This window comes from Aplidium turbinatum, chromosome 14, assembly GCF_918807975.1.
Source record: "Aplidium turbinatum chromosome 14, kaAplTurb1.1, whole genome shotgun sequence".
Lineage (NCBI taxonomy): Eukaryota > Metazoa > Chordata > Ascidiacea > Aplousobranchia > Polyclinidae > Aplidium > Aplidium turbinatum.
The window spans coordinates 18,811,802-18,827,585 of NC_137485.1; the positions used below are offsets into that span (position 1 = coordinate 18,811,802).

General features: G+C 36.8%; 1 protein-coding gene across 3 annotated transcripts; it reads left to right on the forward strand.

Annotated features, from left to right (window-relative positions):
- Nucleotides 1-2,169: 2,169 nt before the first annotated feature.
- On the forward strand, nucleotides 2,170-6,676 carry LOC145783288 (uncharacterized). Of its 3 annotated transcripts, XM_082595123.1 has the most exons (6): nucleotides 2,834-3,862; nucleotides 4,315-4,392; nucleotides 4,778-5,012; nucleotides 5,420-5,630; nucleotides 6,112-6,274; nucleotides 6,430-6,676. In XM_082595123.1, the coding sequence occupies exons 4-6, from the start codon at nucleotides 5,493-5,495 to the stop codon at nucleotides 6,585-6,587; spliced, it is 459 nt and encodes a 152-aa protein (XP_082451249.1). In that variant the 5' UTR covers nucleotides 2,834-3,862; nucleotides 4,315-4,392; nucleotides 4,778-5,012; nucleotides 5,420-5,492; the 3' UTR covers nucleotides 6,588-6,676. The 3 variants fall into 3 exon arrangements, with proteins under 3 accessions (XP_082451247.1, XP_082451249.1, XP_082451248.1); XM_082595121.1 differs by lacking the exons at nucleotides 6,112-6,274; nucleotides 6,430-6,676 and adding an exon at nucleotides 2,170-2,736 and having other exon boundaries at nucleotides 3,739-3,862; nucleotides 4,315-4,387; nucleotides 5,420-5,624; XM_082595122.1 differs by having other exon boundaries at nucleotides 2,834-4,392.
- The last annotated feature ends 9,108 nt before the right edge of the window (nucleotides 6,677-15,784 follow it).

The window sequence follows — 15,784 nt, forward strand, 5'->3', positions numbered from 1 at the left end:
CTTGTAAGTCTCCTCTAGCTGTGCTGCATGCAAGGGCAGATTTACATTCTGGTGAATTGTGCAGACACACACTGAATGTGTTCCAGATGCACCTGCACCAATGCAACACTTTGGTCTTAATGTGCAGAACTTAGAAAAACCTATTTTTGTATCTGGATTGAATGCTTTAAATGCCAAGTATAATTCTTTTAATGTGCAAAGTAGTAAGCGTTTCTGTTCATATTTGTTCTTGCCAATACAAAGTCGATCTTTTATCCCTGGAAGAATTCTTGTGTTTTCGTTATCAAGGAAATAATTCTTAATTTTTTCAACTACTTCTGGTTCATTTAGTGGCGTATCTATTTTACGTACACTAAAAAAAGTGCTGAAGATATCTTATTCCTGTCCTTTTCTTTAACTCAAGTGCACACATTAGGTTTTGCGTTTCCGTAAATGCAACATGCTACCATGTTCTCATTTTTGTGTTTGTATTATATAATGATATTGTTGAAGGAGGATCAAGTCAATTTTGCTATGACTGCGAGTGTTCGATAGATACGCCAAAAAACTTCCTTGTGGTGGAAGCAGATGTCCAGTATCTCCAGTTCTTTATCCTTGCCTGGTGGCACACCATTCATGCATCTCAATGTAATCAGGTCTAACTCATTTTCAGACAATGAGTTGCCTGAAATGAAACCTTTGTTTGAACTAAAGGTTGTTTTGTGGCACTCAGATCCAATGTAGGTTCCAATTGAGCAGTTGTTTTCCATTCTGATATCAACAGTACATATATAATACTGTACAAAGTTTACCAGAATCGCAATTATTGAAAACTAAAAATCACTCAGTGGACAAGGTTAACAGTGTACTTACCCCATAAACATTGGCTCGTGAAAACACGTGAAAAACACGAGAAATTCTGGGGGAACTCGTGTAATACTGGGGTACGTTCTTTTTACACCACTTTAACACGTGATTAACACGAGTTTTTTTACACATGTCATCAATTGCAATAATGCTTTATATCATATTTGAAGTAAGTTTTTCAACTCTAGAATATCAATTGATACGTTTTATGTTAATATCTTTGAAAAATCTCTGCAGTTGCTTATTCACTTGTTTCTGCATACTCACGTGTTTTTAACGTGTTATACACGTGTTTTTTACACGCCAGTACCAAGTTTGTTTCATCTTGTTTTTTTCGTTTAAAATAATTTTTCAACTCTAGTAGGCTATTTGATACGTTTTATGTTAATATCTTTAAAAAATCTCTCCAATTGCATATTCATTTTTTTCTGCATACTCACGTGTTTTTAACGTGTTATACACGTGTTTTTTACACGCCAGTACCAAGTTCGTTTCATCTTGTTTTTTTCATTTAAAATAATTTTTCTACTCTAGTAGGCTATTTGATACGTTTTATGTTAATATCTTTAAAAAAATTCTCCAATTGCGTATTCATTTTTTTCTGCATACTTACGTGTTTTTAACGTGTTATACACGTGTTTTTTACACGCCAGTAGCAAGTTCGTTTCATCTTGTTTTTCTCGTTTAAAGTAATTTTTAAACTCTAGTAGGCTATTTCCTATTTGATGCGTTTTATGTTAATATCTTTAAAAAATCTCTGCAGTTGCATATTCACTTTTTTTGTATACTCACGTGTTTTTATCGTGTTATACACGTGTTTTTTACACGCCAGAAGCAGGTTTGTTTCATGTTGTTTTTCTTGTTTATGTTTAAAGTAATTTTTCAACTCTAGTAGGGTATTTGATGCGTTTTATGTTAATATCTTTAAAAAATCTCTGCAGTTGCATATTTACTTTTTTTCTGTACACTCACGTGTTTTTAACGTGTTATACTCGTGTTTTTTTCACGCTAGTAGCAAGTTTGTTTCATCTAGTAGGCTATTTTTTGTGTTTTATGTTAATATCTTTACAATAAGAATTGACTGTGCAACTCAGGAATACAGTATTATGTAATTTTCATTGTTGAGACCGAATTTCTCCCCTTTATTTTTCGTAAACCTTATTTTGCGGTTACCAGCGGTCACCTGATTAAATATCCCTGTGAGTCTGTGACATAAAAAAATGGCACAGAATTTCACTAAGTATTTACTTATCAGCTTAGGAGAGGACTTTTTAGAGTGACTGGTAAGTAGGCTACAAGGTTTGTGTTAATTAATCTTCCATTTATATTTAGAAATCATTAACTGATTTAAATCTACCGAAAAGCGCCTGAAGATAAAAGGTTCAATCTTTCTTTTTACCAAAAGATTGTGCACGAATCGCGGTGAACATACCGAAATGGTGCAGTGCTGTTCAGAAAGGTAGCGAAAAGCTGTGCCTGTTTTTGGTCATCTATCGAAGTATGGTACCTACCTACAGGGCTTGCTGTAGACAGTGCATTTATTTCTATTGTACGAATAGTTTTACTCGATTAGCCTATCATTTAATGTGCAGTCTTGAGAAACAACACTGATTGAAAATACTTTTGTCAATGTTAAGTAAGTCCAGTCTATTTTGTGCTACTGTAGATTAAAAATATGAAGACTATGACTGAGAGCATTTGCAGTCGTTGACTTTATATCAAGAGGTGAAGTTGATCTTGTCCTAGCGAAATGGATATTTCATGATAATGATGTTTTGAAATGTTATTGGCCTGAGCTTCCCGGTTACACGGTTCGCCAGTTATGCCTACAAAATTCAGATGTCAATCCAAATTGGAAAAAGTATCATGTACGAATTATGTACAAAACAGGTAAACATTAATATTAATTTATACTACCCATTAAGCTATAATACATAGCCTACGGTATATTACCTAAATAAAAGTTGGAAACAATCAGAGGTAGGGTTTTGCCAGTAGAGTACCCAATGGCCGGCTATATTATACATATATATAATTATGGTGAGTTAAGAGTTGGAATTCACTGGCCTTGTGATTCTCTCTTACCAATTTACATTGCCAAGTGACAAGGTTGTTTCATTCAACAATCAACAACATGTATATGTATATAATATGTTTTCCAATATTAATGGAGTTTTGTGCAACAATATTTATGTTTGCTCTGTTGTTTCTGTTGCAGCACAGCTGCTTGTCTTAATTAGCTGTCAATTTTTTGGTATGTAATTTCCATTTAACCGCTTTAGCAGGTTGTTATTATTCCATATGCAATATGCATAAGATCTTATTCTTCAGTGTATCGTTTTTACTAAGCTTGATCACTGTTATGGGAAAATGACGTGTTGAAGATGGAAGATGGTAGAAAGATGACGTGAACATTTTGCAACACATAATTTGGCTAAACCACTGATAAAGTTACAACATAAAGCACTGATAAAGTTACAGTGCCGGTCTTAGGGTATTTCGGGCCCTGTGCGGAATATGCTGTGCGGACCCCAATGACAATGATCCAATTTAGTAGCGTAGCTAGGTATTTTGAAAGGGGAGGAGGGGTGGTTTGACGGTCGGCGGGCGAAGCCTGGCAGCGTAATCGCCGAAGGCGACACCCAGCGGCGGGGGATCTGGGAGTCCTCCCCCAGAAAACTTTGAAAAATTACGTTGAATTTGGGGCATTCTTTGAGCATGTTCAACAAAAATTTGGGTATGAATATTACTGTAAAAAGGTATGTAATTTCCATTTAACCGCTTTATCAGATTGTTATTATTCCATATGCATGAGATCTTATTCTCCAGTGTATTGTTTTTCCTAATCTTGATCACTGTTATGGGAGATGACCTGTTAATATTTTGCAACAGATGATTTGGCCAAAGCACTGTTAAAGTTACAACATGCTGAAAATACTTCTGATTTGGCTTCAACAGCAGCTAGTGAAGAAAAAGTAAATGATAGTAGACAACCTAAATCGAAAAGAAGAAAGCGGTATAACAATGCATTCATTTTTCCCTGATATTTGTTCATTTCATTTTGATTTTAACTGCTCAAAACTAATTTTACCCTTTCTTAACTTAATTATAATACATGGGTGCATGCCAGTACTTTGCATTATAGTAACTTATTGCATTGAAGTCACAGTTACACTAACGTGGCAGTTGTATATAACGTTTTTGTAACATTGTTGTATAAATTGTATCTAATGTAAGTACATTTTGGCTTGTTACATTGTACCTGACAACACCGTGATGCAAATATAAGCTAATCCTTTAAGATACCGTACACCCATGCATTTCTACGTTTATTGCATGATGATTGGTTGTATATATGCAAAATATGTTGATGTTGACGAGATATCAGTAGGTAATGTACCAATAAGCATTAAGCAAGGGCAAGCATGACATCTAGCTGAAGTAACTGTTTTCAAATTATGAATGCAGGAATTGCTGGTTGCCTATGAGGATTGCATATACAGATGAAAGCGACTCACCGGAGTCAGAAAATATCATTACTGTAAGGTAAGTAAACAAATACTTTAATCACTTATTAATTATGATAATCCCAAAATTTGACGATTTTTAGGTGTCGTTTTTTAGGGAAATTGAGCGGTTTCTAAAAGTAATATGATTTTAAAAAAAATATTGCAATCTCATTTTTAAGGTTAATAGCACGGATTAAGGTGTTCAATCAGAACTTTTCGAACGTTGCCTAAATATGCTGTCGTCATCCAGGATTTTGAGACCAGCATGTGCCCTAGTTAGAATGCGATAGATTGGACAGTCCTGAATAACATAGTTGTCAGTTTGTTTTCGTGTGCGACACTTGAGGGTGTAGAGGGAGCCAAGCATATCACTAAATATATTTTGTTAATGTTCACTCTGACGGTCACTAAATCTTCCATAGGTTTCTACTCCTGTACGAGCAGCTGAGGTTGCTACAACCTTGCAGCAACTGCCACAAGTTCCGGAATTTCCACAATCTTCCTCTGTGAGGGCACCACAGCAATCAAGTCCAGAGCGCGAACAATCAGTCCTTGATTTTCACTTGGATGACAATCAGTTGAATGTTGCAATCGACACTACGCCTGAAGTGACCAAGAACATATCTTGTGACGAATTTGTTGCGCTGCAAAGTGAAGGTTTGCACCTGGTTAAATTAAAACCTTGAAACTTGTTCGATTAACTTCGCTCAACAATTGCTCAGCTGCATCGGTGTGATGATATAGTTTTAGCTATAATTCTTCACTTCGTTTATTTATGTTTACTCTCTTTTTTATCCTTCGTAACTCCCATCTTTACTCACAAGCAGCGCATTTTGAAAATTCAGTTTCTCGAATTTTGGAAGATCTGTTGAGTCTCTCACGTGAGCGCCCCTACAAGAGCATTGTTCTTAATTGGCAGTATTATTTACCACTCGCTTTTCTTGTTTGGCAGCTGCTTAAATCACAACTGCCCTAGCCTGGGAGCTATTCTTTTTGTATTGTCAAAGCAAAGCACCTTTGCTAACACCAAATCATGTTAAAGCAACTATTTATTTTTCACACAGTTCGACGAATTCGAATTGCTCAACTGGAAATTATGGGAACTTTAATTCTGTCAACGAATAATTGGATATAATAATGACAAACGAAAGAAGCGCCCCAGCTCAACAAATAGAGGAACCCCCTTCGGACATTCCATCTTTTCCCATCAACAGCCTGGAGGATTTTGATCAGCTTGAACACAACCTGGAAAACAGCACTGTTCAAAATAAACTGGTAATTTTTTTTTTACTGTTAACATGGCTGTGGAATCGGTATCACAACTCCGACTCTCCTCATACAATAGACATACAAGAAATACTGGTTATTTTCACCCTCTTTAAAACAGTTTTGCAATGTCGTACTGCTGCAAATTTCTTGAAAGTTTCAACAAGCATTGATTGCAGCAAAACAACGATTTGTTTGAAAATGGTCAAAATTATACATTTCCCAAAGTTTTTGACACTTTGACAATGGATAATTTTAAAATTCCTCGCAATGTAGAGCATTCCTCAATTTTATATAGGGGTAGGAGTCAGTGCAATTTTTAAAACTCCGACTCCTTTGGCTAAACTATAAACATTGTTACGGCTCTGACTCCACGGCCCTGACTGTTAACAATGAAATTTAACAGCTTGCAGTATGAGTGCGCTCTACGTTTATTCTATGGAATGTAACCGTGAAGTCTAAATTTTATATGATAAATGTTGTTTTGCAGATTTCTTATTTGAGTCGGTATTTTTCGACGGACTACAAAAAGAGCGTAAAGCAAATTCTTTCTGGAGTATTTACGGATAAGCTTATGACAAAGTTTAATTGGATGGGTCAACGCGGTTCCAAGCGCCCAATTAAAGATTGCAAACTTATTTTTGTAATTTATGGTATGTAGCCTAAACTTTAGATTTTGCACGTATACCCTGCTTAATGAACGTATGTTGCAATCTATTTTTAATATATTTGATCCGTGAAGAATTCTGTATATCTATTGCTAGCCTATTGCTTTTGTGACTAAGCACTAACTCTTTTTTGATTACAGCTTCAGTTCGAACATACAGTTACACAAAAGACACAACCATGGGCGATGTTAAAGCTGTTGTGCAAGAATTTCTCAAATCAGCTGAAAAGAGAATAAGAAGACAGTCAGTTGCAAGGACATCTTCATCCAGCACGGTTCGCCCAACTGATGATGTGTGAAACAGCTGTACTGTCTTCAGTTATATCTGTGTTTTTTGGCATGTGTGATTTTGGTACCAAATAAATTGCCATATTAAACACGGGTTTGATGTGTAAAACACGGGTTTAGAAGTCGTGTAAAACACGGGTTAGAAGTCGTGTAAAAACACGGGTTGCGTTTGTGCAAACACCCGTGTAAAACACGGGTTTAGAAGTCGTGTAAAACACGGGTTAGATGCCGTGTAAAACACGGGTTTAGAAGTCGTGTAAAACACGGGTTAGATGCCGTGTAAAACACGGGTTTAGAAGTCGTGTAAAACACGGGTTAGAAGTCGTGTAAAACACGGGTTTAGAAGTCGTGTAAAACACGGGTTAGATGCCGTGTAAAAAACGGGTTTAGAAGTCGTGAAAAACACGGTTTGCGTTTGTGCAAACACCCGTGTAATACACGGGTGCACATCACGGGTTTTACACGAGAAACTGGGGTAAAAAAACACGTATCTTTCTCGTGTTTTTCACGAGCCAATGTTTATGGGGTACAAATCTACAATTTCCTGTCGTAGAACAATGATAATTAAAAGCTGTGAAGTTACTCAATTGTTGCGGTTATTTTTTATGCAAGTCAAAAATTAAATGGATTCTAGCTGTGACTTTTAATTTAACATGACATGACCAAAAACATTTGGTCTGTTTGTCTATCACTCTTTTGTTGTACTGCAAAATTGAAGAACAGCCACATTTATTGTAATGCAAAATTGAAGGTGATACAAAAGTGTACCACAGGTTCTTGTTCTCAGAATTTAACTGGGGCATTCATTCCATGTCAACTGTCCTAAACTTTTGAAGTCACAATTTGACCCTCTCCTAATTTTTGAAAGATTGCTTCACATTTTGTTCTGTTACATCGATCCATTGTCAAAATAACATAGTTTGTTATTGGAGTAATGAAACCAAAGTTGCTTTATTTTCATACAAAAACAAAATTTGGTTTTTATTTTAACCCTTTGAGGACCATTAATTTTTTCCAAAAAAATATTTATGTAGAATTTGTTTGTTTACACTTCATATGTCATATAAACAACACCTACGCAAAAAAAATTAAAAAAGGATGTCCATCCTAAAATTTAGCATAGATATCAAATACTACGTTAGGGTATCAGCAGTGGCAAATTTTTAAAGTCAACTGGGGGGAAATCGGCCTAATTTCATGGGACACATATGTCCCAGCGGCAGTCCTCAAAGGGTTAACACAAACTTTCATACAAAAAGTACATGGAATGACTTCTTTTTTGAATGTTTTGTAAATGCCAACCAGTTCCTATGTTTCAAACTTTACTTGTGTGGTGGGAGATGAAATAACAGCATTAAAAAAAAACGATCTCAACAAGTGATGTGAAGTTTTGTAAATTTACCCCACATTTTGTATATTGTCATTTATGCATATCTTATGAAAAAATACCGTTGATTTGCCTGAAAAATATAAATTCTTTTCGTCAAGACCTTTCACCTAAAAAAAAAATATTTGAAATCCAAGTTACCCATTTTGAGTTATACACATTTGAAACATTGTTACGCATGACTACACATGAAAAACTGATCAATTTTTACTCCAAATTTCCAAGGTTTAAAGGTCAAAAATTATGTAAACTTTACTTAATTCTTATCCAGCATACTTACAAAAGTGATTTTGCCAAATACTGGACAAAAATGTTGACCTACTTCAGAGCTGCAAGAGTTTGAGTAAGCAACAAATATTTTATGTGCAAATGCTATGTAAAATTTGATGGCAGCACTGGAAAATTCAACTCGCGATAACATTGCAAATACAAGTCCGATAATCCGATTTCAAAAATTCAAAGTTTTCTGTGCTCAGAATTAGAGCTCGACCGATATATCGGTCAGCCGATATGTATCGGCCGATATCAGGTGTAGCCGATATATCGTATCGGCTATTTTTCGCCGATAAACATCGGCCAGCAAAAGCACACTCAAAACCATCCATGCATGCCTTTAGAAGAAACACAAGTTTCTCAAACGTGCTTACATAGCACAAACAATTGCTGTGAGAATAAAATTTCCCGCCCATTCTAGTGCGAGCATCTAGAAAATGTTAATACTGTATCCCTTAGCTTCAATTCAAGCAGGAAAAATTTCGAGTTTTACGTTGCTTCAACGATTGATGACATTGAATCAGTGTAACAAAGGTGAATTTTTCGCTAAGAATCGTTGGGAGTGCGGGTGTACTTCTACACTAACCACGTACAGCTTATTTCAAGTCTTACGTCACAATGCCTGGCTTTGATCTCCGAGTGATATTGATAAGGCAAGATTCGTTACAAAATGAGATCATACGAGTAGGCTATCGCAGCAAGATGCCGCAAAATTTGTCAAGTTTTGGTATTACAGTAAGAAAGAAAAGGTCCAGGGAAAATTAACTTTTGTTCACATGACACGCAAAAATAAACCCGAAGAAAAAATCCTAGTGAAACTTTGCACAGAAGAAAATAGTAGCGTCATTGTAGAAGTTGCAAAAATAAAGAAAAAATCCTGGTGAAACTTTGCACAGAAGAAAATAGTAGCGTCATTGTAGAAGTTGCAAAAATAAACCCAAAGAAAAAAGCCTAGTGAAACTTTGCACAGAAGAAAATAGTAGCGTCATTATAGAAGTTTTCCGATTCGTGCCCAGAGCATTGTGACGCAAGAAGCCACACGACCTCTTTCGGTGGAAGTTATGCGGCGTAATTAAGCAAGCAACCACCTGCGCCGAGTCCCGGGCGGGTGGGCCGCGCCCGCCGGACATTTCAGGAATTAAAAAAAAAATTAATTCAATTTTAAGTCCAAAAATTTCTGTAACCATCTGCCACCTTCTAATACTAGCCTACTTACCTTATTTGCAAGGTTTTGTCGCCATATGATAGGCCCTACTAATTAAGCGATTAGTTTTCGTCAATTATTGCCATGTTACATTCATGCAACGTTAAACAACGTTGATTCGTCGTTAAACGAGCAAGAGTGTCCAGCTGCGCCGTTTGTCTCCACTCTGCCACTCGTAAGTCCAGTGCTATAAATCAAGTAAATTGCGCAAACCTGTGAGGAACTTCCCAGACAGCAAAATCCGTCATTTCTACATTGCTGTGACGTCTGCGGACATTGAACCAATGTAAAAATGACAGATTTTGCTGTCTGGGTTCATTCGCAGCAAAAGTCTGACCGCAATTTCCACTGCTGTTACATCGTTTTAACATCGCCAGATGTTAAATCGGTGTAAAAACTGTAGCATTGTTCTTCAAAGGAGTAATTTTCTCTCAAACGACGTCATCAATTAACTCTGCTGCTAAAATGCTCTATGTTGTCGTCTCAACCATCACAGTTGCGTCTGTTACGTCACTGATATTAAACTGTGCACTACTGAACAGTGCACACGTGTTGGTTTGGCCGGATGAAACCGTTGGTTGTCACTCATTAGTTGCAATTCAGCTCCTTCGTTAACTGTTCTATTGTAGATTCAATGTAAGCTCGGTTCAATAGCGCAGTTTATCGCTAGATATTTGCAATTTATAGTAGTAGGAACTAGGAAGCCTAGATCTTGGACCTTGGTGGCAGGAAAACAACAGTGGAGTTCTACATTATTATTGGTGATAGAGATGTAAAAAAACGGTTTTTTTTGTTTTTAAAAAAAACGAGCTCGTTTTTTTTGTTTTTTATCGTTTTTTTTGTTTTTTATTCGTTTTTTTGTTTTATTTACCTATTTTTTTATTAAATGTCACAATATGCAGCAATTAGGGTAAACTCATTGCAATAGCGTCTCTTTCAACAAAAAAATAGTCTCATAACTCGTATAACATCTTTCAAATGAGACAATATGTCTCTCAAGTCTCAACACAGGAGCCATAAAAGTTTCTCATCGTCTCAAATAGTAACACAGTGTCCTATGGTTGGCACATCTCAAGTATTGTCTGTAATTTGGTTCAGCCAGTTGTTAAATGCAGTACCACACTCGTGTACAGTTTCGAAGCCACCTGGGATTTTGGTTAATGGGCATGTTACGTTAGGACCAGGTGGTCAGGGTCCTGTTTCTCTACTTCACAAAGGCACTATTCACCAGCACACCACACCATTACCAGTACAACGTCAAGAGATTGTTCCAGTTGATGTGCATTTGGTGCAAACGTGATGAAAATCACACAAGCGGTTCTCGAGTTATAAGTGAAATAACCTTAGCCACTAAGTGGCTTTATAGATAAGGAGCAATAGAAAAACGGCCATATCTCAAGAACCGCTCAACATATTTACATAAGTTTTAGCTCTACCCCCATGTTTTATGGGGTGGGCTATCTGTTTATGAATATTAAAACAAGTTTTGGCTACTACTTTTTGAGCTAAAAAGAAATTAACCTCTTGTCGTTACGCACCAATAAAACCATGGTGCGTAAATTAAAAAAAAAAAATAATTGGGTAGAAGAAAGATTGATGACAAGTTTGGCAAAAGCAGTGTAGTGCTAAAGTCCCAACTTTTAGCCCAAATCACATTTAAATGTAGTGAAAGATGGAAACGTTTTGATGTTTTTTTATTTTCCCTGAAGAGATTCAATAATCTTTTGTGACGTCATAGTCATGTTTGTTTTCCCTTAATCACACCATTGTGCTGTCATAGACATGTTTAAAAGAAGTATGGTTATTGGTTGCACTTAATCCATCCAATTTGAACTAGTTTGCAGAACTTTGAGACTTTAGCACTTTTTTTGTTTTTGCCTAACTTTTCGTCAATCTTTCCTCTGCCCAATAAAAAAAGTTAAAGTTATGCATCATGGTTTTATTGGTGCGTAACGACAAGAGGTCAATTTCTTTTTATCTCAAAAAACAGTAGGCCTAGTTCTCAAATAGAGCCATTCCGTGTCAATTCACACAGTCAAGAAAATCAACCTCTTCGATTTTTCTTAAATTTTACATACTTTTTCGCTATCCTATATGATGAACAACTGCAAAATTTGAGTGAAATTTATTGAGAAACACGAGAGTTATGAAGCATTTAGTTTGGGGGGGTCTGCCGAGGGGGCACATTTTTTTTTATTTTTGGCCATGTTTGAGGCCTTATTACTGCTAAATTAAATTAGGTAAGAACCCAAATTTTTTACATGTGATAGTACTTCTGCCAAATAGTGAAGAAACAACATTGTTCACATTGTCACTCTAAAAGGTCAAAGGTTATAGACATCCAAAGTTGGCCGTTTCCAGCTCTCGGCTAAAATTTTCCAAAATTTGAAAACCTTGCCAAGACCCTATTTTTGGTTGGTTTTGGCTGAAATTTAGTAGAAATGTTGTTTACAGGATTCTCTATGAACTGAGAAAATTTCAGTACAAAATATTAAAGGGATTGGGAGGTATTTAATGTGAAACATGGGTCGAAATGAAAAAAAGCAAAAAGTGGGGTCCTTTTAATACCCCGGTTACCCATGACCCCAGTGAAAATTTGCACTGAATTTTTTTTTACATATTCACTAAGATATGACAAGTCTACCATGCAAAATTGATCCATGGTTCTCAATGCTTTCTTATAGAAAATATTCGTCAAAGTTTGGACAAAAACGCTAAAAATTAGAAATAAAAACTTTAAGGGGAGTAGGGGTGATCATTATTTTATCTTGCTATTGGCTATATAAAATGTTCTTGATGGCAGTAGCAATATTATGTGCTTGACAAACGACAATATAGACCTATAAATAAGTTTTGCAAGACGTTTTATGCATAAAGTTTAAGACATTATTATCTTTATGTGTTTTGGTTACACTGTCCGATATCGTTTTGTTCAATCTTTTGGTATTAAATTTTCTTTAATTGCATGAAGAAGAAGAAGTATATAACATCAGAATGCCATGTTAATGCAAGCCGAAGAACCTGATAAGCTGACATACACAGACTATTTGGAAAATTGGTGTGTTCCATAATTCTAACAAAGAATGCATGATGAGTTTGTGCAATGATTGCTCTGGCAGAGAATGTTTGAAGAGCTACTTAATTGATACATTCAGCAACGAGTATGATCTTGATGATACTATAAGGGACAAGCAATGGGCTCATACTGATAGAACGACAATTAACTGAGCAGCTAAAAAGCCTGGATGACTTTATTGAATCATTGTGTGACACCTTTCTTGCTTTTATTTACTTATTTATTTGCATCAGGCTCAACTCAAGATGGTCAATATTACAATCAAACATAAAAAGTAGAAACAAAGCAGATACTCAGCTCCGAAGAGCTGAGTCGTAATGTACCAAATACAGCTTAGAAGACCCATCACTTCATTAGCAAATCACAATCAAGTTACTTGAAACAAAATTTAGCTGATGATGAAGTCGTAGTACTACTTGATTTTGCTGAGAACTACTCTACTCATTTATTGTCCAAGATGCCGTGCAAGGGTTCCAATGGGACAACACTCCTGGCAACCCTTCACCCTTTTGTAATAGACTACAAAAAAGATGGAGCTTTAACATTAAAAAATTTGGTTGCAATATCACATCACTTGGAACATTCAACAAGCACAATGCATACATTCATTAACCAAATAATTCCAATTATCAAATCACTTGGTAATGTGAAAAAATGATCTATTTCAGCGATGGTGCTGCTTCACAATACAAAAACCGTAAAATTTTTATCAATCTTTGCCATCATTCAACAGATTTTGGAATTGAAGCTGAGTGGCATTTATTTGCTACATCTCATGGCAAAAGTCTATGTGATGGAGTTGGTAAAACCACCAAAAAATTAGCTGCATGTGCAGTAGGGTGGCCAAAAAAAATTGAAATTTTTTATTTTTGTTTGCACACCCTCTCATTTGAGGAGGATTCATGAAAAAATGACACTGTGAAAATTTGAAGTGAATCCGACAAGAGGAAGTGCTCTCCCACCGACCTCAAAGTTTGCTTTCTTTGGCATAATTCGTCAAAATTCCTTGAATATGTGACGTAATTCTTTTTTGACTTATCTACATTGCAGTTGCAGCATTTTTGTGTTAACCATTGTTTTACTCTGAATTCATGATACAATAAGTGTTTCCACATGCAGAAAAACAGAAATAATACACAAAATAGATCACATTAACAATCGTTTGGTATGAAATTAAATGCACTTAACTTTAGCGAAAACCGTATAAAAGTACGTTCACCAGGCACGATCGCAACGCTTCAGGTGTCAATACATTGCCCAGAAATTGCAAGAGAAATGTTTGTAAAGAGTGAAGCCATTGGTTGACTTTATTGCACTTGTTGGAATCAGTTTTCTGTGGTGCTCGACCACTTGATTGAGGAGCTGGCGCTGTTGTTCATTTTTTGTAAGGACTTCATTGAAGTCAGTAGCTAATTTGACTGCCCGTTCTGCACAATCATTGACGGCTTTGAGATGACGCCAAACGTTGCATGCTTTTTTATAATCATCATGATCACGCCATGTGTTGACAGAAGCAGTGACTCGAAAAGGTTAAGTGAACGCTGTGTTACAAACTGTGCCAAAGAGAGATGTTGAAACTTGACAATTTTGTTTGGGGCAACACAACGAACATCTTCGGGAAATGGGTCTTTCTTAAGAGCATTAACGATTGCCTTCTTTTCATCATCTGTGTTGTTATCACTGAATAAAGGCAATGCAGCAAGATCCTAACTGATGTACCACAAGCGCAACCTCAACTTTTTTCTGCCACTTGAGAAATTGCACTGTCAACCTCTTTATACTCCTCTGTGAGCTGTAACATTGCTAGGTCATTTGTAGGGGCAGATATTGATAAAGGTGCTGCAAACCAAACAGTGGTATAGATGGTAGTAGTTAATATTACTTCATCTGCAACTGTACTGCACGCAAGTGGCAGTGTAATCTTATTGACCTTCATCTCGTAGTAGAGACGGCGAAGGAACACACCCCATACAGGCAGCTGACATAGCCCTCAAGAGAGTCAACAAATGGACACCCACTCTTTAGTGTTGACTCTTTTGAGGGGCCATGTCAGCTGCCTGTATGTGTTGTGGTTCTTCACCACCTCTACGACAAGATGAAGATCAATAAGGTTACACTGCCACTTGCTTGCAGTACAGTTCTTGTGAGTGATAGCTAATATCGCTACCACTGCAAAGACTCACGTTATTACCAAACTAAAACGCATCCATCAAGAGCATATAGGAGAATCAAAGAACAAAGGGAAGCGATTCAGCTTACCAGCTGACCTCAGAACCTAACTTCACCAAGAGCTTAAGTGCATTATTTGATATTGTAATGCACATGCTAACTGGGAATGCCGCACAACAATACCAGAAGACTGCCAGTTTTTGATTGACCAATGTGGTGCATTACAGATACTGATGACAACAGAGGACCCAATGCATCGGCAAGCTGCTGCAAAGTACAGAAAGCGCATAGATGATGAACAGAGACGCAACAGAAATCGCATTGATGCAGTATCATCAAGTGCTGCTGCTTTCTCATCTGCAAATGATCAGCAGATGATGAAGATTCTTCCAGTGACCCACTGTTTGCAACGTAAATCCAAATAACACCAAAACAAAAGAAAACCCAATAGGAGCAGCCATTACCAAAACGCTGCATTATCGATAATCCACTGTTAAATGCAGCACTGAACAGAACTATACATAACATCAAGTCGTCAAGCAATGATGATCGTCACTCCTGCTCTTGCTGCAGCTGGAATTGATATATAAATGAATTGACAATGTCACATTCCTCTGTCATGAATGCTCGAAACACCTCACGTGAAAGCCTGGCAGCTGCAGTGCGGCAAAAATTTAAACCAACAGTTCCACTTGTTGCTCATTTTCATGGTAAACATTTGAATAATGCCACTGGCACAAAGTGCGACTCTTTGGCCATTGTAGTTTCTGGTATGCATGTTGAGATACTGCTTGGCATTCCGAAGCTGCCTGTTGGAACTGGATCACTAATGGGCCAAAAAGTAGTGGAATTCATACATGAGTGGGAAGGTGTAGCAGAGCATTTAGCTGCACTTTGTTTTGACACAACATCAAGCAATGCGAGAATCCACACTGGAGCTATCACTGTCGTGCAGCAGGCATTTAATCGAAGGCTGTTATTTCTTGCATGCCGTGATCTCAAAGTCGTCAATGATTGTGCAGGCACTGGGTAGTCAAATTAGCACTGGGCAGTCAAATTAGCTACTGACTTCAATGCAGTCCTTACGGAAAATGAACAA